This window comes from Vicugna pacos, unplaced genomic scaffold, assembly GCF_048564905.1.
Source record: "Vicugna pacos unplaced genomic scaffold, VicPac4 scaffold_6, whole genome shotgun sequence".
NCBI classification, from domain to species: Eukaryota; Metazoa; Chordata; class Mammalia; order Artiodactyla; family Camelidae; genus Vicugna; species Vicugna pacos.
In genome coordinates this window covers 20,001-43,415 of record NW_027328727.1, presented here as the reverse complement: position 1 = coordinate 43,415, position 23,415 = coordinate 20,001, and the positions used below count along the sequence as shown (strand labels likewise).

The following is a 23,415-nucleotide window of genomic DNA, read 5'->3' as shown; positions in this document are numbered from 1 at the left end:
ACACACAGTCACACGTGGACAAGGAAACTGTAGCCCCATGTGGAAAAAAAAAAAAAACATGAAAACAAACGACAAAACCCACCACCAAAGGGAAATCAAGTTGTAGAACTTACTCTGGGGTTTTAACAAAAAACAACAACAACAACAAACAAACAAACAAACAAAAATGTAGAAAAAGCACCACCACAGCCCATCAGGGGTTCCTCTCCTAAACAGTCCAAGAACTCGGTCAACTCCACCTCCTAGAAGCCAACAAACCAATGATGAAACACGGGCAGGAGACCCAAACTGACTTTTTCAGTTTAAAAGAAAAAAAAAATTATTTTGTATCCAAATGGGGAAGGGGCGGGGGCGGGGGAGGATGGTGTGTAGAACTCAGCGGCAGAGTGCCTGTCCAGCACGCGCAAGGTCCAGGGTTCGATCTTCAGGACCTCCGTTCAAGTAAATAAGGAAGTCGGTGAGTCAGGCAATCACTAAGTCAGGCAACAAACCAGCAAAAGAAACGAATTACCTCCCCTCCCCGAATAAGCAAACAACAACCAAAAACAACAACAGCAACAAGAACAACAACAACAAAAAAAAGCCTAAATAAATAAATATATGTAAATAAGTAAGCAAGTAAATACATAAATAAGTAAACAAAAACAATTAAAAAAGGGGGAAAACGCACGCATTTCTGTTTTTAAGAGATATCCAGACAGGCCCAGAACCTGGAATCACGACAGCAAGTTCCAAAAACAAGCAGAAAGTGCCTGCTTCTGACGGAACATGTGATAGAGACCACCGTTCGATGGGGCCGGGTGGGCGGGCTGGCGGGCGGACACAGAGCTATGGACTCATACCTGACAGAATCCGCTCTCCGACAGAAGACAGAAGGCAACACGGAACAGGGGTTGGCGGTGGGGGCGAGGGGGAGAGGGCAAAACGGAGGTGGAGGAAAGCCATTAGGGAATACAGGACAGAAGTCCCTCAAAACATCCCACAGGAAACTCCTGGAAGACCCGGCAGTTCCACTAAGGGCCCGCGGATGGACGAATGGACAGTGTCACGTGGTCTGGAGAGACCTACACCTTGAGGGGATGGTGTTAACCAAGTGACCTAAGTCCAAGAGGGATGTTGTCACTTCGAGGCAGAATCCCCAAGACAATACGCAGGAACACATGCAAGGAAGCTGAAACAGGCTCATGGATACCAAGAAGGAACAATGAGTGCAATGGGTGAGGGAGAGGAATAAGTACAAGCTTCCAGTTATCTCCAATTATTAAATACATTAATCACGGGTTGTCATGGACAGCAGGGCGAGTCGAGTCAATCCATACTATTGTCATGACGCTGTCCGGTGACGGATCCGTAACCAGACTCATCGCGGTGATCATCGTGGAACATGGAAGAATCCCGAATCGCTATGTTGGACACGTGAAAACTGACATCCTATTGTCAGGTCAATTATGAGAGAGAGTAGGGGAGAGAGAGAGAGAGAGAGAGAGAGAGAGAGAGAGAGAGAGAGAGAGAGAGAGAGAGAGAGAGAGAGAGAGAGAGGAGGGAGGGAGAGAGAGAGAGAGAGAAAATTCTCACTGTCTTCCCCCCAAAAAAAAAAAAAGAGTTCAAAAAGAGTTCAGTGAGATAAAGAGTGGATGTAGGTGAGGGCAATAGGTGGAGGAGCTGAAAACCACGACGGCGACACATGTGCAGCATCCCACACGGTGGCAGTGTGGTCCTATGCATGCTCAGCCGTCTCCTAGCCACCTCCAAGTTGACATCCAGGGTCATCCTTTTAGGTTTCGTGGCTGCACTTTCGTCTGTCTCGGGCAATACTCTCTCTTGATTTTCCATGGGGGAAGGGAGGTGGGGTGGCCGGGCGGGCCACACCACGACACACCGCGTCGCGCGTGACCTGGATAACAGATACACACCCGTCCACCACCCACGGGCTCCGAAATCTGTCACTGGTCACGACGCACACTTCCTCGGTCCTTTACGGAGCGATGGCGGACCGAACAGGCAGCGGCCAACTTTGCCGTGCACACAATGACACTTCATCCCTCGTGGAAACAAACTGATGACGAGACAGCATGGTCAGGGGGCGGGTGTCCTTTCAGGAAGACACAGTCATTGAAAGTCCTGCGCACGGGAACTGGGCCAAGGGAGATCTCTATCACCCTACCCAACCCCGATCCAAATTCTCATTCGGGCAGCTAAGGGTCAAGGTCAAAGTTTCTTTCTTCCCGGGGCGGGGGCGGGGGGGGATCCTTTTGGGCCTCGATGGTTGTTCAGCTGGAGAGATCACCCTTGGGCTGCACATACATTTCGGGGTGGTCCATAGGGCTCCACGACAGTCCCGCCACCAGGCAGATGGTTCCACCTGATGAAACCGGTCTGGTCTTTCGTTCCAGGAAGACAAAGGTCCGTGGCCGAAGCCAACGAGAAAACCCCGGGTGTGAGTCCGGAGCGCCACCACTCTGGAAGATGTCTAGGCGTCGGGCTCGAAGAGGCTCGGGCGGCCTGAAAAACGCATGCGGGTTCAGGTCCACTTTCCAAGCGGCCTCCACAGCAATGGGCAGGAGGAGGGTCTCGAGAGGGGACACGGCAGTGATCTCTCTCCAGCAGATGTCCAGCTGCTCAGTCCGGCTCGGCGGGGCTTCAGGGAAAGGGCGGCTTTGGTTCTCGAGGATGCCAAGTCCAAAGCGGGAGAACCATGGGCAACGGGAGTCGGAAGAGCGTTGGCCAACTATCGGAGAAAACTCGAAGCACGCGTGACGTGGCCCAGCGTATCAGTGGAAGGCAGGGCGGGGTGGGGAGGGGGAGGGTGGCGGGAAGCACGCAAAGATGATGACACAGAACCGCATTCTCATCTCTATCACGCTGTACGAGAGTTTCCACTGAGACATGCTCCCCTTCCCCTGGTCTCTCCAAGGACGCGCATTTCTACCAAAAATCACCCCCATTCAGACTTGTCAGCTGGCCAGATCAGCATGCTTCCACGAAATTCGGCCTGAAGATGGACAGAAGTCCATTAAGCATAGCCATCGCCCCTAGAGGCTCTCGGACACCCGCTCTGCTGGAACGTTTCCTAAGGACGGCAGACGAAGATGGTCTCCACATGCTTTCCAGGAGACGTTCCTCAGAACGAGACCGTGACTATTCCGGAGACCGTGACTATTCCGAAGCAAGCCCGAATCGGTCACAGCAAATGTTCACGAGGAAGTCACGGTGAACCATCTGGGACACAAGTGTTTCCCAACCGGTCCACGTACGGACACGATTTGGTCCTAGCCAGAAACAGACACTTTCTCCTCACAGCATCCTTTTGTTTTGTTTTGTTTTGTTTTGTTTTGTTTTGTTTTGTTTTGTTTTGTTTTATTTTATTTTATTTTATTTTATTTTATTTTATTTTACTTGTATGTATATATGTATGTATGCACATACGTATGTATGTATGTATGTACGTACGTACGTATGTAAGTAAGTAAGTATGTGTGTATTCCGGTCTGTCTGTCTGTCTGTCTGTCTGTCTGTCGGTCCATCCGTCCTCCGAAGGTATACCAGTCATGTCGGCCAACACACTTGACAGATCTCGAGTCTTTCCTATCAGAAGGATATCAAAGCACGTCCCCTTCGACTCATGGAGCCAGGAACGAACGCTTCCGTATCTCATCTTCTTTGGAAACGATCTAAACATTCCAGGGACGTCGCCAGACGCTCCAGTTGCAAGGGACCAAAAACTACGTGGAGGAGGCACCAATTTTTCAGAGACGGGCCGCCTCCCCCCCCCCCCAACACACACACTACCCCCCAGGACTGCTTGGGATGTGAACACTTCCTGAGACTTGAGACCGAGCCAGCCATCGCTCCCAGACTCTTTATTTTATTTTATTTTATTTTATTTTATTTTATTTTATTTTATTTTATTTTATTTTATTTTTCTGGCTGACACATTTCATGACAGAGGTAACCCACAGGAACTTCAAGGATTCGGGGTAAACCTAGGGAGGCAAAAAGTTTCACCTCGAACGCTGCTCATCACAATCAAGACATGGCTCTTTTCACGAGACCAATCCCTTGACATTTGGTTTTCTGGATGGAAGGATCTGTCCCAGATCATGTCAACCTGAAGGAAAACATTTGGGTTCCTTCCTGTTCGCATTCCCTGCCTGCATGTTCCCTTGAAAACCAGTTCCATAGAGCTCTTTCGTGAATGAACTCTGGCAAGTGTATCTGGAGGGAGAAACACGTCAGGCCTACAAGCCGGGGACGTACACACGTGCCTACATGCATACATGGGACTGGGCCCTTTCCAGATCCTTGGACGGCAGTACCATAGAAATGAGGATGGCTTCCACAAGACTCTCAGGCAAGCCAAGCTCTGTTGCGAAAGCGATAGCTTGTGCACAAAGGAGAAGGTGGCATGACGGGAGGGGGGGGAAGGGGAGCACCAGCTCCCTGAGCAGCAGGGGCCACTTGCTTTTCTACCTAAAGGAAGGGCTTTGTCTCAGGATCACTGATCACTTCCACAAATCATCCAATATCTTGGCTCGGCCGCAGGCGCCTCCAGGGTGCAGAGCCATCGCCCCAGGCTCTGTGGGGAATAGAGAAGACTTCCGTGAGGGGAAAGAAATGCATGAGAATTTTCTGCAAGAAAGCTCAGGAACACATAATGTAAACATGGAGAGTTGAGCTTCCTGTCTTGTGACAACTAGGTCTGCTGGGTCATGTCACAGAGAGCAAGCGAATCCTTTATTCCCCTGAGCCTTTTTCTTTCTCTTTCTCTTTCTTTGTTCTTTTTTCCCTTTAGAGTGTGTGTGTGTGTGTGTGTGTGTGTGTGTGTGTGTGTCTGTCTGTCTGTGTGTGTCTGTGTATGTCTCTGAAACTCAGGTAATGCCCTGTCTCATACAGACGAGACCAGCAGATCGACATGACCAGAGACTTTGTAGCTTTCATTTAAAAACTATAGGTCACTCATGAGTCGGGTAGGACGGGTGCTGCGTCCAGCGCAGTTCGGGACCGTGTCTGAGGACGGGCGACGCAAGAATTAAGAAACAAAGAGACAAAGTAAAGAGCAAAAATGGGACCAGGGGACTCAAGGTCTCGTGGATCTAGAGTGCCAAAAGCCTGGTCGACAGCCTGTTTATTGGGAGTCTACGGCTCAGGGGGGGAAAAAAAAAAAAAGATATGCGATCAAAGAGGTGGGGCTTTAGATATTTCATACCAGAAGCACGAAGTTCTGCTTGCTGGCTAACTGATTCATTTCAGGCCTAACCCTTCCAGGAACAATCACCCTCCTCCGGGGATGCAAAATTTCTAAGCGTATATCCTGTGATTGCCTCTGGGACATCTCGAGATAGCAAATATTTCCCCGGGGTTAAACCGCATGCTTTCCTGCCAGAACCAAGTTCTGTTAATGGCTGATCTGGCTTCCCATGACCGTCCATTGTTTTACCCTAAGGAAATATCTGCCATCCTTTGTGCCCTCACGGTCAATCTCAGGATTGCCCCTCACACAATTTCTTTAGCATCATGCATGTTCTAGGTCATCTACTGTGTAAAACATGAAAACAAAGCAAGCGTGTGCATTTTTAAGCAAGTTAAGTGTGAATGTAAGATTTTAAGCTCATGGAAATGTTGGTGCAGCTTGGTTTCTAGTTGCTTGTTTTCCAGCAGCTTGTTTCCCAGCAGACGCGTAGGACACTAGAGAACCCACTCACTTAGAAAGAACCGATGGGACGGGTAAGGTTTTTCGGCTCGGAGGGTGAAAGCTTTTAAACTCTGCGTGGAAAAAAAGACGTTTCAGATGTATATTTCTCCTTAAGAAGGCTGCGAATTAGAGTTTCGACGAGGGAGCCCTCGCAGCAGTGTGCACGTTTAAAAAGGCCTCCGCGTGCCCCCCCCCCCCCCCTTTTTTTGTTTCTTCCATTTGGTTTCAGGTTCTACCTGATTCAGCCCCCTGGCCTCAGTCTCAGGCCATTGTGAGCTATGTAGACGTTTCTGACGTTGTCGAGACGGACAAGATAAGGACGGTTCCCCCAGAGAACAGGGCCGCTGCTTCTATGAGATCAAAAAGCTGACCTGCTCATCCAGCTCTATGTTTAGGAATTTGCTCCTTTCTGGGAAAGCGTAGAGCTCTGCGGTAGAGTGCGTGCTCAGCATGCACAAGGCCTCGGGCTCAGTCCCCACTACCACCACTGAAAACGTAGAATAAATCTAAATAATTACTTAAAACGTAGATAAAGACACCTAACGACCCGTCCCCCCTCCAAAAAGATAAAAACTTTTTGTTAAAAAAAAATTTGTTTTTTAAATTAAAAAGACAGGAGGAGGAAGAGGACGAGGACGAGGATGAGGAGGAGAAATTAGCTTCTTTCCAACAAGGAGATTTCCAGGTCAAATGGAGAGCCAAATATTTCTATGTTCTAAGACTTCAGCTTTCCACGTATCCTGGTGTCAAAACGTCTGCACGGGTAAAGATTGTTCATCATTCTGTGCCTATGCACTTCCTGCATTTTGGAGTGTTCATCTGTCCTTTCTCTTAGGAATAGATGATCATCATAAACAGCAGTTCTGTTGATTAAACCCCCTTTTAAAATATCGTTGTTTCATGTTCACTAAAGTTACCTAATAATCACTTCACAATCTATGGAAGTCAAATCATTGTGCTGTACACCTGAAACTGATAGAGGGCTGTATGTCAAACCTATATCAATAAAACTGAAAAAAGAAAAGAAGAAGAAGAAGAAAAGAAAAGTCGGCTCGGGGCATCCGATAAAGGCCCTCTTTCTGAGCGCACAAGTCAACCTCGGGCCGATTCACCCTGACCCTGAAGAAGGGCAAAAATCACCCTCCACTCTATCTCCCGTTAGGTCCCGGACACTAGCCAGAGTTCCCCCTCCCTCAACCCCCACCCCGTTCTTGCGTCACACTGTGTGGGCTCAGGCACACAACCTATCGGTTTCCTTGAGCGTGTGGAATGAATATCGCCCGAAGGGAATTTCCTCTGTTGTCGTTTAAATAAGCTGACGTGTTAATCAGTGCTACGGAGGGACACATTCCCTTTGACCTGATCAACCAGAATGACATCCCAGGACCCAGGAATGTACAATATCATGGATTGGAAAGTATCTTAGAATTCAGAAATCATGGTGATGTGGGTCTGATGACCTAGCTGGCTCCATACAAACCAAGAGATGAAGGTGCCCAACGTTTTCACTCGATGCTGCCTAAGTTCTTGACAGTCACTTTAAAAAAGGAAAAGGAAAATTTGGATGGCACGCTTAGTTTTGATAATGCCCTCTGACTGCATGGTGAAACGCAAGGAAAAGCCGTGACGCTCGCCCACGGTATAGAGAGAAACGCAGAACCGTGTTTCTGGTAGCCTTCTTCACCGCTGCGCCAAGGCGGGAGCGACGGCTACCTCATGCAAAGGAGGAGAGGACGGGTTTCTCGGCCCCGTCACACAATGCCAGGCAGAAGAAACCTTCTCTGATGAGACATAAGCGTGTCAAAGCGCATCCCTGCGTCGAAGGCTTCGGTTTCCCGGGGAAGGGGGTCGAGCCGAGGGACCCAGGACCCCACGTCAGTCAGTCAGTCTTTCACTGGATTCACTGGCCTCGCTCTTACCCCTCAGCAATGGCCGCTCAGATTGCTCACGGGGGTCTTTACCTTCTGGCTTTAGGAAGGACTTTAAACTTCGGCTGAGGGGCAGACACCCAGAAGGGTTCTTTCAGTTCACCCCATCTTAGGGAATGCCATACCCAACACGTTGGTTTTCATCCCATCGTGGGCCTACCTACCGGAGAGTTTTGCTGCTTAAAAGTCCCCTGTGCTCCACCTATTCATCAACAACCCCCCCGCCACAACACACACACACACACACACACACACACACACACACACACACGCACGCACGCGCGCACACTCACACACACACACACACACACACACACACACACACACACAGAGAGAGAGAGAGAGAGAGAGAGAGAGAGAGAGAAAGAGAGAGAGAGAGACACAACCTTCACCCCCGCACACACACAACCCCACTCATCTTTTCACCCTCTCTGGGCTTTTGCCCTTTTGAGAATGAACGTCATCCAGAGCCGGTACCCTACAGGATGCCACCTTTTCAGATTGGCTCCTTTCAGGGAGTCATGTGCACGCAGAAACTGCCCCGCCTGTCTCCCACAGGTCTCTCGGCTCCACGGGCCCCTGGTTTCCTTTTTAGAGCCAAATCACATGCCGTGGCACGGACCTAGCCCGGGCTACGTGTCCCTTCACCTCTTGAAGGACGCGTCTGTCTCGGTCGCCTCCACGGTTCCGGCGGTGATGAAGCAAGCCCCTCCACCCCCCACCCCCACCCCGCCCGCCATCCAGGTCCGTCCGTCCGCGTTCAGGTTTCCGCGTGGACGGAGCCCCGAGGGCTAGGCCTCAGGGTGAGGGTGGTATGGCGGGTGGCGGGTGGCACACTGAAGGGTCCGAAATCCGGAGGATGCCGGCAAGGAAGGTCGCCAGGTCAAAGCCTTCCTTCCCTCCCTCCGTCTCCTTAGGGTGGATGGCTGGGCCCATGAATTCAGAGAGGACACGAGACACATGGTGTGAACCGAGATTCCCAAGCCAGGAGACCTGGTGGAGGGTAAAGAAACGAGCTTATTGGGGGGGGGGGCCGGGGGGGGATGGGGGGGTTCTTAGGACTGCAGCCCAGGAGACACAGATGCAAGAAAGAAGCACTGGAAGTGTGTGTCACCAGACTACCCCACGGGGCAAGTGGAGAAGGGGAAACGAAAGAAAACACCACAAGAGCAAGGCGGGAACTTTGAAACGACAAGGCTGCAGCTAGCAGCTGCTGGCAGATTTGTTTTTGAAACCGGTTGGTGGCGCCCTTGAGCTTGATACAGTTCTGACCACTCATGCCCCCCCTCCCCCCATGGATGCCGGTGTCGGGACCCAGGGGAGGCCACCCCAAACATGTATGTGCCTCCGTGGCACACGGATAGGTTAGAAATGAGAGTGACCGAAGAAGCCGAGGGGCCGGCCAGCAGACGCAAGAGGGACCGGACCCTCAGACTCTTCTTTCTGTCTCCCTGAAAGCGGGAAATCAATCACTTCCGTGGAGGGTGCCCTCCCTGCATCTGGACTTAGGAAATCACCCTGATCTCCCACTGAGAGCCTTCAGGCCCCGGAAGCCTAGAGAAAACCAACCAACCTCGTGACTTCTTTCAGGGGCTTCCCCCCCAAAACCCAAACTCCGTCTCGATTCTTCACAGACGGGTCACCCAAAACCAAAGTCTCTCAGCCCGGTCCATTTCGCACAAAGGGCTGATTTCTTGTCCTAAAACGGAGAAAAGCTGCCTGCTTCGGGGACACATGAGTGCTTGAATGAAAGACAGGAGGTTCCCTGTCGCTCCTGCTCAACGATCCGTCTGGGGTCCATTTTTGGATCAGTCCAGCCCAGAGGACTCAAGATGTGTAGAGGGAGGGGACAACGTGCCCCTCCCCGAAACAAGACTATGTCTGTAACCAAGTTCCTCCCACTGGCCGTCCAGCTCCATTTTGGATGACTGAATCCTGGTTCACCTCATTTGGCTGTTTTGTTTTGTTTCGTTGTGTTTGTTCTTGTTTTTGTTTTTTGATTAATAGACTTTATTTCCTAGAGCAGTTTCAGGCTCACAGCAGAATTGAGCAGAAAATACAGAGAGTTCTCACACAGCCCTCCCCACCCACACATATATCCTCCCCTCCCCTCAACATCCCTCATCAGTGTGGCCTATTTGGTCAAACTGATGGTCCGACATGGACACGCTATTATCAATCAAAGTCCATAGTTTACATGACGGTTCACTCTTGATGTCGTACGTTCTATGGGTTTTGACAAATGCATAATGACATGTAGCCACCACTATGGTATCCGACGGAATAATTTCATCGCCTTAAAAAAATCCCACACGCTGTATCTGTTCATTCCTCCTTCCCTCCTCTCCCCAAACCCCTGGATACCACGATCTTTTTATTGTTTCTAGAGCTTTGCCTTTTCCAGGATGTCCTTTGGTTGGAATTGTCCAGTTGGTAACATTTTCAGACCGGTTTCTTTAATTTAGTAAGATGTCTTCTAAGTTTCTTCCATGTCTTTCATGGCTTGATAGCTAATTTCCTTGTCTTTCTTTCTTTTTTATTCATTTATTTATTTTTTAATTTTTTACTGCACACATATTTTTTAATTTACATATACGTACTGTTCATTGTTTCCAGGAAGGTTTAGCGCTTTAGCTTTTTAAACTTACCTAGTTATCAAAGGAATAAAGCCAACCGCAAAATAAGGATGAATTCAAAAAGATACACACACCCTGCTATTAACAGCAACATCATTTATAATGGCCAAGATACGGAAGCATCCTAAGTGCACATCAATATTTGAATAGATAAAGAAGAGGGGACACACACACACACACACACACACACACACACACACACACACATATACACACACGGAATGGAATACAATTCACCCGTAAGAAAGAAGGATATTTTGCCATTTGTGGCCTTTCCTTTCCTTTTTTTTTTTTTTTTTTTTCCCCTCCTCCACTTTAAAAACCAGAATTTTATAACTGGGATAAACACTTCCATTGCGTCAAAAACAGTAAAATGCCTAGAAATAAACTTAATCGAGGAGGTTACCTATACTCCAGAATCTGAAATGACACAAAGAAATGGAAAGCTGTCTTGTGCTCTTGCATTGGCAGAATCAATACTATCAAAATGGCCACACTACCCAAAGCAATCCGCAGGTTCCGTGCAACCCCTGTCAAAATACTCACGACATTCCTCACAGAACTAGAACAAACAATTTCAAAATGTATAAGGAACAACGGAAGACCCTAAACAGGGAAAGCCATCTTTTGTAGGTCTCCTCTCTCTCTCTCTCTCCCTCTCTCTCTCTCTCTTTCTCTCTCTCTCCCCCCTCCCTCCCTCCCTTTCTCTGTCATGTTTTTGTTCTCTTTTCTTAGGGTTTGATGACTTGAGACGATCCTTTAACATTCCTTGTAAAGCCGGCTTGATGGTGCTGAAATCTTGTAGCTTTCGTTTATCTGTGAAGCTTTTGATTTCTCCCTCAAATCTGAACGAGAGCCTTGCTGAGTAGAGTATTCTTGGCTGTCACTTTTCCCCTTTCATCACTTTAAATATGTTGTGCCACCCACTTCTGGCCTGTAGAGTTTCTGCTGAAAAATCAGCTGATAACCTTACGGGAGTTCCCTTGTATGTTATTTGTTGCTTTTCTCTCGCTCATTTTAATATTTTCTCCTTACCCTTAATTTTGGTCAATTTGATGATGATGTGTCTCGGTGTGTTCCCGTATGGTACTCTCGGCACTTCCACCTCATTTGGTTATTTAAAGGATCTTCAGTCTGTTCAATTCATAGGAGAGAACTTCCACACGTATTTCTTCTCAGTTTTATGAAACAAAGAAGGACCCAGAAAACTGGCAAAACATAAATGCTCTTCTATTGGGTTGAGCAAAGACAGGCCCTGGCCGGGGAGGGGGGGGGGGTGTAGATGTATGTTATGTCCTGATTCCAGGAAGGAAAGGGGCCGGGGTCAGCGTGCCCTTCTTTCTGGGGTATCTGTCTGTTCGCTTTTGGTGTTCGGCTGGTTTGGTTATTTCGGCTTTCTGTTTGGTTCCTTTCACAGATCCAGTGGCTCAAAGCAGCATTCTGATTTTCTTTTCTCCTGGGGTTTGGTTTTTGATAGGTAGAGGGACAGGGCCCACGCAGGGGTGGGGGTGGGGGTGGGGGTCACTGCGGCAGAGAAAGGGAGGCGGCTATGGTGAAATCATCGAGCTGAGGGGATTTCTACGAGAGGGACTCTCCGAAGTGAATGGGGTCCAAGGAGATCATCAGGGTTTCTGTGTGCTCGGTTGGTTTTGTTCGTGCGTGTGTTTGTTTTTTCTGGACGAGGCCAAAGAACTCCTCGGGTGGAGGTGCGTGTCCGAAGGGTCTGACAGGATGGGAGGATGCGGGGCGAGTCAGTCCATGTGCCCAGAAAGAGAGAGAACCTGTCATAGCTGAGACTCAGGCCTTTTTTGGACCTAGGCCCAGAGAGCAGTTCGGCTCCGAGCATTCACGGAGAAGTTCGTCGCCACCTCAGTCGTGTCCCCCACCCCCGCCCTCCCCCACGCCTCGGCCCCCAGTGAAGGAGGAATCATGAAGTGGCCGCACTTAGGCTAAGCCAATTTTGGGCTTTATGCTTACTGCTTGCTTTTAGAACGATCAGCAAACTCGACTGACCAGACACCGCTCCCAGCCCCAGGCCCACTGTTCAAAGCAGCTAAAGTTGTCGATTCTAACTGTTTGATTGGACCTTCCTCTGATCGTTCAAATTGACAATCATGTTTGACGTCTGAGTCTTTCCCCAGGAAGGGAGTCACGGGAGGATAAGCTCAGGAGAACGACCAGCCCCCTCCCACCCCCCCACCCCGAGTTCCTCCGTGGCGCTGGTGCCGCCGGGTGAGTCTGACCAGAGAAAGAAGGTCACGGGCTGATGACCTACTAGACCACCAGGAGGTCCCATGTTACCAGACACTCATCCAGATTTAGGAGGAAGTTTTATCAGAGACCCTTGTTGATCATGAGCACCTTTTATGCTCCCGCCTGTTGTGATTCCCTTTCATGCTCCAACCTGTTCGTCCACAGAAGCATGAAACCCCAACCCCAAGACGGGTTCACAGTTTGGAAGGCACTACTAGCCTGCTGTGAGTCCCCTTTGCCCAGCAAAGCAATCAAGCTGCCTCTTTTCTTCTAAACTCTAAGACCCTGTCTCTGGGTTATTTGGCTCGTCAGGGACGGGGTTGGGGGGGGCGATCTTTCGGCAACACCCGCACAAGTTTCCCTGAGTGGCAGGAACCAGCGTGGCCCTCAGGCCTCAGCCCCGCAGGCAGGCAGGCAGGCAGGCAGGCAGGCAGGCAGGCAGGCAGGCAGGCAGAGCTGGAGCGACCGTTGGTCCCGCCCCCGCCCGCGCACCCCCCCCCGCCCCCCGCCGCTGCTTCCGCCGCCGCCGCCGCCGCCGCCGCCGCCGCCACTGCCGCCGCCGCCCAGGCCTCCTCCACCGATCGGTCCCAAATCGGGTCCTAAATCGACTGGACTGTCTCCTGGAAGCGGGGGCGGGGACGTCAGGAGGATCCATTCGGCAGGGCCTCGTTCAATCGCTTCATTCAAATGCAGAAAGCTCTGTGCTCAGGTCAGAGCCTTTGACTTGGCCTCCGGCTCCTCTCCGTTGAACGGCTTTTGTTTTTTGGTTTCAATTTCCCCACCCTTAGGCCACCCCGTCCCAACTGCACGGAGGGAGGCGGGAGGGAGGGGGAGAATCTCGCCTGGTCTCAGGCCAAAGGAGTCCCCTCCTTTTCCTAACCTGGGTAAACCCCACTAAACCGTTTGAGAATCATGGAAGGGCATGGAAGCAGACCTCTGACTTGATAGATTCCTCTGGGATGGGAGACTTTAAAAAAAAAAAAAATTCTTTTTCCCCTGCTTCCAGGGAGGCAGAAAGGAGGGACAGAGTGTTCCTCTTGCCTCGGGCAGTTCTTTCTTTGTTTGTTTCTTTCTTTTGTTAAATCATGCTTTTTTTTTTTTTCCTTCCTTTTTTTCCTTCCAGTTTTATTGAGACAGAGTTGACATACAGCAGTGTATACTTTGGGGGGCGGGCGGGGAGAGGAATTCGATTTTATGCATTTATTTTTGACCGGAGGTACTGGGGATTTAACCCAAGACCTTGTGCTTGCTTGCTAAGCACACACTCTACCACTGACCTATACCCTCCCCCTTGGCCACTTGTGAAGTCCCTTTCATTCAGCATAATCCATCGGGCACATTTTGGGGCAGCCTACTCTGGACCCCAACATTTCCCTATTCTGTAACTTCCCTGGAAGTTTTACACATTAAAAGCTGGGCTGTTGACTGTGCGTGTGCGTGTGCGTGTGCGTCCGTGCATGCGTGCGGTCTGGGGGCAGGAGGGAGGGAATGGTTTCCTAGGGGGCCTGCGTTTCATGGACCCAGTTTCTTAGTTCTGAGAACAGGTCTGTTCAAGGAAACTGTTGCCGTTGTAGTATCTCGTCTCAGGAGGCGGTGGTGTCGATGGGCTTCTGAAGCTAGGCCTAGGGAGCAAGCAGTCAGGTATCGCCTAAGAGGCACTTGTGTGGACAACCAAAGTACAGCACGAAGGTGAATCGTCGGAGCAGATGAGAAACCAGATTCAGGGCCGGGAGTAGGGGGTCAGTCTGGTAGGAGATTTCCACACATCGGGGTCATCGAAACGGCTCGAGCAGTTTGAAATGCCTCTGATGATGTCCTGGGGTGTTCGGCTCAACTCTCTGAGCGGCTCCCCCGAAAACAGGCCCGAGGATGGTTTCCACAGGAGCTGTTGTGGCCATTTCTCTGACGTTTACCTCCCGTTGTCCAGCTTCAGTCTGCAAGGCTTCAGGAGACGGAGCGTTTTCGTACTCAATGATGCCAAGGCAAAAGGGTGAGAGAAAATGGGAAACATTCGTGGAGAGGGTCCTAGGCAGATAGTGGACGCAACTAGAAGACCTTCAGTCTCCGGGCTGGCTTTCAGGTTGAGACAAAAACCCTAAGGAAAGCGCTTGCTGCCACAGGACATAGACTAACATGGGAACCATCCAGAGAAGATCAGCACGGCCCCTGAACGTGGACGACACACGCCCATGCGTGAAGCGTTCCATAGTTTTAGTGAAGTCAGTCACCCAGGGAAAGACAGATATCCTATGCCATCACTTCTAGGTGGGATCTGAAAGTAAGTCAAGACACCCATCCATACATAAATAACTCCATTTTAAAAAGACTCCAAGGAACCTATTTACAAAACAGAAACAGACTGGACTCGCAGACATGGAAAAGAAACCGATGGTTAACACAGGGGACAGGGTAGGGTGGAGGAACGGGGTAAGGCGGAGGGATAAATCAGGAGTTTGGGATTAGCAGATATAAACCACCCTATACAAACCTGGTACACAAGTAGGTCCTACTGTCTAGCACAGGGAACTATGTTCAATAGCTTGTAATAACCTATCCTGAAAAAGTATACGTGTGTGTGTGTGTGTGTGTGTGTGTGTGTGTGTGTGTGTGTGTGAATAAGTGAATCACTATGCCGTACGTCATAAATGAACACAACATTGTAAGTCAACTATACTTCCATTGACAGAGAGTTCCTACAATAAGCAGGCAGACAGACCGACAGACCGTCAGACAGACAGACAGGCAGGCAGACAGACAGACACACACACACACACACACACACACACACACTGTCTGTCTGTCTGTCTGTCTGTCTGTCTGTCTCTCTCTCTCTCTCTCTCTCTTTCTCTGTCTGTCTGTCTATCTGTCTGTCTCTCTTCTAAGGGTGGAGAAGAGTTTGCTGAGCTATTTCGGGGGCCCTCTCATCCTAGTTCCTATCTCCAAGTTGGTTCAAAGTCCAAAAGGCCGTCAAGCACTTAGTCAGATAGGTCCCTCGAAGAATACCTCCCACATCACGATGACAGACTTCTTAGGCCAGCCGAGAAGGTCCTTCAGTTCTGTGCCCATCTTGGCTCTAAGTTGATGTCAGTCCTCCAGGATCCAAGAAAGCCACGTTGGAAAACAAGTGGTGATTTTGATGGGACAGAAGATCAGTCATTTGGGGGGCGAAGGGTGGGGTAGGGAGAGATACCAGCCTGTCTGTCTGTCTGTTTTCATCCAGTGTGGGAGCCTTCCCAAAGAGATAACTCGAGAAGAGAGAAACGGGGAGTTGACAAAGAACACGTGCGGTGGCGTGCCCTCCCCCCACCCCAGGAGAAGGCCAAGCCAGAAGTCCCTCCGGATGGCGGGCTCTGGACTCCGGCTTCCAGGGGAAGCGATATTTTTTCCTCCCCATTTCAGGCCCGGAAGAAGAGGGAGAGGCAGAGTGTCCTTCTCGGGCATCCGTTGTTTCTGAAGCACGCTTGTTGCCGAAAGATCGGCCCCCGTCCCCGATGAGCCCAAGAATCCAGAGACAAGGTCTTGGAGCTTAGAAGAAAAGAGGTCATTTTATCGCTCTGCCGGGCAAAGGGGATTCACAGCAGGCTAGCGTCTTCAAAACTGTGTACCCACCTTGGGGATGGAGTGGGTGGGGTGGTTCTAGAGCCATAGCTCAAACAATCAAGCATCGATCACCATCCACAGAATCGTTTTCTCATCAGAAGACTCAGCATGGTGTCACGATGCCTCCCAGGTGACCCATTCTATAGAGGCTGGCGGTTAGATCTCATTATCTCATAAGCACTCAAGGTGTGGCCTTCTTGGTCACTCAGGCTATTTTGTCAGGTCAGTAGTCCCGTGACCGACCTTCTCCTCGGAGAAGGACTCAGAGACCCAGCACGATGATGACTTGCAATGACTGAAATACAGTAGAAACAGTAAGATCGATAGCTTCCAGTTTCAACAACGGGCCTGGAACCGTGAGCAGCAACCGGTCAGTCAGAAGAGTCGACCGTTTTAAGGGCGAGCATAAGAAACCGAATGACACCCCCCCCCAAGCAAATGAATGAATGAATGAATGACCTAATGATCCTCCCCTCCTCTCCCCCCCCCGCCCCAAAACGAAGCAATCCGTTAGCCTAATTCCGGCCATTTTATTCATCCTCCTTCACCCTGAAGCCCCAGTCAGCCACGTGCCACAGTGGTCTGTTTTCCGGTTTCCTCCACCACCCCAACCCCCACCAACGACCACCCCGCCAACATCCCCCCATGCCCAACCACCGCCCCAAGCGCGGGACTGGACGGGGGTGCTGGGGGCTGAGGGGGCGGCGATGGCGGCTTGAGGTGAGGGTGGGGAGTGTTCCGCCCAGATCGTATAGGAAGCTCAAACACAGCTGCAGTACGAGACGAGATGGTAGATTTCTGTGAGTCCTCCCTCCTCTTAAAATCCTTCCTAAGGAGGAGACAGACAGAAAGAGAAACATCACCCTCACTCCCAACGCCTCCTGTGCCCTCGTTGCACCCCAAAACAACAACAAGAAAAACAAAAACAAACACAACCACAAATAACTCGCTATCCCTGGGGAAGAAGGTTTCGATGGCATGGGGATATCATTCTAAACTTCATTCCCTCTTCATCACATTTCATGGAAACCGATTGCAATCTATGAGGCCCTGTGAAGGTAGGGGTTGGGGGGTAGGGAGGAGGGAGGGAAGGGAAGGGGGGGAGAGAGAGAGAGAGAGAGAGAGAGAGAGAGCGCAGAGGAGAGGAGGGATAAAAGGGGAGAGGACAGGAAAGGAGAGGAGGGAAAAGAGGGGAGGGAAGGGGAAGCGAGAGGAGGCGAGGGGAGAGGAGAGGAGTGGAGGAGAGGGGAGAAGAGAGGAGCGGAGGGGTGAGGGGGGAAGGGAGGGGAGAACAGGGAAGAGGAGAGGAGGGGAGAGGAGAGGAAAGAGAGACAAGGGAGACAGACAGAAAGGCACACACACACACACACACAAACACACACACACACACACACACACACACACACACACACACACACACACACACACACACACAGAATAGCGAAATGGAGAGAGAGACAGAGAGAGACAGACAGACAGACAGACACGGATCTAGGTCCGGGAGACTACACATGGGTATTCTTCTGAGTGATTTTATGTGTTTTCTCAATCGCCACCTATGGAGATAAAAGTCGCTCCCATAAGATGAAGGGAGTCCTTCTGCCACCGCCCCCGGCCCCGCCCTCCAGCACCGCTTGTGTTTGTCAGGGATTCCAAGCCAAAGCACGTGGAGGAGTGGGAGAGCTTCCTGGCGGCCCAAGGGGGAGGAAAGTCCGGCAGCATGAGAGAGGTAGTTGGCACGGGGAAGCTGGAGGCAGGCTGACGAGAAGATGGGTGAGGGGGCAGGGAGGAGGGTTTCCCAAGTTGGAGAGCCAAGACGAGGGAGGGGAGCCGTCGGTGGTCGCGTTCTGACCCCGACCCCGACCCAGACTGGAGCGGATCCCTGAAAGGAGGCGGTTCGGGCTCTCCTGCCGAGAACGCCCCTCTCTTCCTCTTTGTGCAGAAACACCTTCCGCGGACCGAGAAAGTCCATCCCGAGACCCTCGTCGGAAGAGTCCTTTCCAGACCCATCACGATCCTCCTGGGCCAAGGGGTCCAGGGGATGGGGCGGGGCCTCCATTCGATCCGTCTTCCGTCCGTCCATCCATCCGCAAGATCTTGAATATCCATGTAGGATTCCGGATGGTAGCAGTTTTCCAGGATCCTCCAGATCCTTGTAAGACCTCTCCTGGCAGATTCGACCCCTAGGTCGTACCGCGCAGCACAGGGCACTAGATTCAGTCCCTCGGGACGAGGGTTCCTGAAAAAGACCAGGAAAAAGAAGAACACAATCACTATGGTGTGCACCAGCCAGAAACCAGCACAACCTCGTCACTCTAACAGACTTGCCAAAGGCGGGGTGGGGAGAGAAAGTCATAGGATGGCTACCATCCCTCCCACCCCCACCCCACACGCCAAGCCCCCCAGCCCATCGTCATCCCTGCTCCCCCTCCTCCTCCCCCTCCCCTCCATCGACGCCCGCCTCCCGCTTGTACCCCACTCCTCCGAACCCAGCACCACCCACCTCGGCCTGGACGTGCTCGGCTCGGCTCGGCTCGGCTCGGCCCGGCCCGGCCCGGCCCGGCCCGGCCGTCCGGCCGACTTCTTCGCAGTGTCTAAAATAGCGCCCGGCCGACAGGCAGGTGGCACACGGCACCCGGCAGGGGAGCGAGCGGGACGGTTCGGGATCTCTGGGCGGCGGGGACACGCGGCCGGACAACCAGGAGCACGGACGGCCTGGCGTGCGTTTCTCCGCTCGGGGGGCCTCGACCAGGGACTGTGGTACGGGGAACGGGGACACACACACACACACACACACACACACACACACACACACACCCACCCACCCCTTCACCCCCACCCCCACCCCCACCTCCACCTCTGACAGCTTTCATTTGTTTACGGCCGACCGTCCCTCGATGAGGTACAAGTGCCGGGGCTGGGGCTGGGGCTGGGGCTGGGGGGGTGGAGTTCCTCCCTCCACAACGACCCCACACGGGCTCTGTTCCAGTCACCCGAGTCCTCTTCCAAGTGAGACCACAGGCCTCCATCACCCGGCGTGAGCACTCGGGGGAAAAAGTCACCATCCTCATCGCTCCGCTCCACCTCTACACGTGAAGAACAGTTCCCAGCCCACGCCACTCAACCCCACCCCACGCCCCGATGCCACCCACCGCAGTGGAGAGAAACGAGACGAATCCACAGACGTCCATCCATCCGATGAAGAAACGGACGGCCCCATTCCAAGGAAGCATAGATATCTAGTCAGGAGATTCATCGAGTACTATGGAGGCGGTGGGAAAGGGGGGGGGGTGTTGCGGTGGGGAGGGCCTAGAGATCCAGCAGTACAGCCCGTGCTTAGCATGCAAAAAATAAAGGCCCAGGGTTCAATCCCCAGCACCTACTCTTCAAAAATAACCCGCGGAGAAGCAAGACGGCGGAGTAGAAGGACACTCGTAGCTCACCCTCTCCCACAAATACACCAAAACTCACATCGACGGACCCACTCGGCCAATCAGAGCACCTGCGGAACTCCGACAGAACACCGCCCTCTTCGAAAGACAAAGACGCCCAAAATCTGGTAGGAGAAAAGGAGAAAAGAAAGAGTAAAAAGCAAAACAGTGCGGGAGGGACCGGTCCCGCGGGGAGGGAGCGGCAGAGGAGGAATAGGGCTCGTTCGCCAAAACTGCCCCTCTCCAACGGAGAGGCCGACGGGACGGAGGGGGCGCCCCCGAGCCTCAGATCTACCCAGAGCACCCCTTGACCGACCGATCCAAGTGAAAGGGGCACAGAGGGTCCCCGCGACACCCAGCCCGAGTCGCAGGCCGGCAGCCAGGGGCCGGGACAGGCCGCACGAGCCGGGCGGAGGACCGGGGCGGCGGCCGGGAGGGGATACAGAGCAGAACAACCCGCCCCCCCCCCATACATGACGGGAAAAGAAAGGCAAAGCAACACGGCCGGTGTGCCCTGGGGGGAGGGGCGCCGTAGCCTCCGTCTCCTCAGATCCGCGGCGCCATCACCGGCGCTTCTCGCGAGAAGAGAGGCGGGACGCAGCCACAGCCGCCATAGCCTCTGGCGTGCAGCATGCGGGCGGGGGCGGGGCCGAGACTCGAATCCGCACCCTGGGGCTCCGCAGCCTTCTAGGCAGGACTGAGATTCGTTTACAGCCCGAGGCAGATAGGATATTTCTGCCCCGGTACCTCAGAGAACTCGCGCCACCATGACTAAGAAGGAGCCGAGTTTTGGGACGCAGCTAGGGGCGGGGCGGTTCCACGGTCTTCCCCGAGCCCACCTACGGAGAGGAGCGCCGCCGACCCGAGTCGGAGCACACAGCCGCACGGAGCAGCGGAACGACCGGGGCCGGGAGAGGGCGGGCGGCCAGCCAGCCACCCTCCTTCCCGGGAGGAACGCAGCATCCGACCGCGGTGCCGGGAACACGTCCCCCCCCCCCCCTTTTTTTTTTCCTTTTCCTTTCTCTTTTTTAATCTCTCTTCTATCGGTTTTACCTTCTGTTACCTTTTTAACCTTGACTTTTGAACAGTCGTCTACGTCGACGGTTTTAATCCCTTTTAAATGTTTCCTTGAAAATCTTTTTATTATTATTATTTTTAAACATCCACCCCCTTTCCTTTTTCTCTTCTCTTGGTTTAGATCTCCTGTTATTGATTATTTACAGGTTTCAGATATCGTTTCTCGATCTTTTTTCTCCTTTTTATTAAGGTTATTAAAAGACGTCTCAACTCGATCGCTCTTCTGCTTCCACTTACTCTTCTATTATTGATTACACAGTGTCTTCAAACCTTTTCTTTCTCCCTCCTTTTCAAATCCTGTGTTTTATCTCTTGTTAAAGTCTGTTCTATTTCCGATTACCTTTTAAAAATTTACTTTTGAAACAATTGTGTTTTATTTTCTGATCTTTTCTATTTTTTAAAGGCTTTTAGAAGACGTCTCACCTCGATCGCTCTTCTGCTTCCACTTGCTCTTCTATTATTGCTTGTACACTCTTTTCAAACCTTTTTTTCCTCCATTCTTTTAAAATCCGGCTCCCCCACCCCCCTCCCCCTCCCACCGTCTCTGTCTCTGTCTCTCTCTCTCCCCCTATCCCCCTCTCCGTCTCCCTCTATCTCCCTCTCCCTCTCCCTCCCTCTCTCTCTCTCTCTCTCTCTCTCTCTCTCTCTCTCTCTCCCCCTCTCCCTCTCCCTCTCCCCCCCTTTTAAAGTTTTATTCCTGTATAGGCTTTAGATAAATACCTAAACTCCTTAAGGACCACAATAGATAACTGATACTCCTTAAGCCACAGTGCCAGAGAGATAGGAGCAGCATGAGGAAGCAGAGGAACCACTCCCAATGAAAAGAGCCAGAGAAATTCCCTGAAAGCACGATCCACAAAATAGACACGGATGGCCTGCTAGATCAAGATTTCAAAAAAGGAGAGATCCAAGTACCGAAGGACCTCCAAGTGATAGTGTTTAGATGTATACTGTACGTCAAAAACGAAATCGAAGCTCTAAAGAAGAGTCAAGGAGAACTGGTCAGCTCACTGGCTGACATGAGAAGTGGTCTAAAGGCTGTCCAAAGGAGGCTAGATCACACCGAGGAGCGAATAAGTGGCCCAGAAGACAGGACAACAGAAAGAACCCAATCAGAACAGCTGAGAGAAAAACAAATAAAGAACAACGAAAACAATCTCAGGGACCTACGGGACCATCGAAAGCGTGCCCATCTACGCACAATAGGGGTTCCAGAAGGGGAAGGAAGAAGCAAGGGGGTCGAAAAGGTATTTGAAGAAAGCATGACTGAAAATTTCCCAGCTCTAAAGAAGGAATCCGATATCCAAGTCCAGGAGGCTCAGAGGGTGCCAAACAGGGAGAACTCAAACAGACCCACACCGAGACCTATCCTAATCCAGATGGTCAGAGTCAAGGAGAAAGCAATGATCCTAAATGCCTTTAGGCAAGAGAAAAACAAAGAGTGAGTTCCAAGGGAACCCCCATAAGGCTCTCAGCGGATTTCTCTCCACAAACACGTCAGGCCAGAAGGGAGTGGCAAGATCTATTGAAATTCCTGAATGAAACACAAAACAAAACAAAACAAAACAAAACAATGCAGCCTAGGATACTCTATCCAGCAAAGCTATCCTTTAGAATAGAAGGAGAGGTAAAGAACTTCACAGACAAGCAAAAACTAAAAGAGTTTTGCAACACTCAACCCATGCGAAAAGAAACATCCACAGGTCTACTCTAAATAGAGAAGAAGCAGGACGGTACAAACATGAGACACTCATCCCCGGAAAGGTGATCACTCCCGTTCATTCCAAACAGAATAAACACAAAATTGTAAAAGAAGACATCTAAACCATCAGGAGTGACAGAGGGAAGCAAGAAAATATAGAGACTTTTATTTTTCCCCCTTCTCCTTCCTTTCTTTCTCTTTGAAACGTTTTGTTCTCGGTAGGATGGGCTTGAGATTCTATTACTATCTGTTTCGTACAAACAGTTATAGTCCTAGGTGAACAGATTTCCAAAAGAAAAACGAACGAACGAACGAACGAACGAACGAACGAACTAACAAAACAGAAACAGACCGACAGATTACAAACTTGAGGTTGTCAGGGGTAAGGGCGGTGGGACGGGACTGGGATCTCCACATGTAGAATAGATAAACACGATGGTACCGTGGAACACGGGGAAGAAAAGTTTAAAAAAAAAAAATCAAATAAGCCAAATGACGCCTACCCGCCCGAAGAAAGAAAAGTCCATAGACACGGACGCGCATGCGTACAGACACCGCATACAGAGAGAGAGAGAGAGAGAGAGAGAGAGAGAGAGAGAGAGAGAGACAGACAGACAAAGACAGACAAAGACACACATACTTAAGCCAAGCATGCAAACTAAAAATCCCTACATGACGTGAAGCAACCCAGATCATCCAATAACCAAGGACGCCCGGTCAACTAGAGATCCTTGGGGCCACAGGAGGCCAGGTAAGCCGCATAGGCACACGGAGTACAATCCCTCGGGCCACGGGCAGCTGAGAGGGCCGCGACAGCTGGTCGAACGCGTTGTGGGGGGGGGGATCCACTGGGAGATCCACTCGGGCCGCCATCAGACAGAGGGCCGCGACGGCTGGTCGACCTCGTGGGGGGAGGGGATCCAATCAGAGATACGCTCGGGCCGCCATCAGACAGAGGGCCGCGACGGCTGGTCGACCTCGTGGGCGGGGGGGGGGGGGTCCACTGGGTCCGCGGCGGCTGGTCGACCTCGTGGGGGGGGGATCCACTCGGAGATCCGCTCGGGCCGCGACGAGACAGAGGGCCGCGGCGGCTGGT

The 23,415-nt window shown here is 51.5% G+C and overlaps 1 protein-coding gene and 1 non-coding gene across 2 annotated transcripts; one reads left to right on the top strand and one right to left on the bottom strand.

The window, feature by feature from the left end:
• Positions 1–14,615: 14,615 nt before the first annotated feature.
• Positions 14,616–14,722, top strand: LOC140692491 (U6 spliceosomal RNA). The gene has a single exon (XR_012068061.1). It is a non-coding gene; the product is annotated as a U6 spliceosomal RNA (small nuclear RNA).
• A 2,020-nt stretch (positions 14,723–16,742) lies between these two features.
• On the bottom strand, positions 16,743–18,936 carry LOC140692485 (uncharacterized; the record flags this gene model as incomplete). Its single annotated transcript, XM_072956974.1, has 3 exons — positions 16,743–16,938; positions 18,058–18,348; positions 18,613–18,936. Coding segments are annotated over 3 exons (627 nt in total), but the record flags the coding sequence as incomplete, so codon positions are not given.
• Between the last annotated feature and the right edge of the window lie 4,479 nt (positions 18,937–23,415).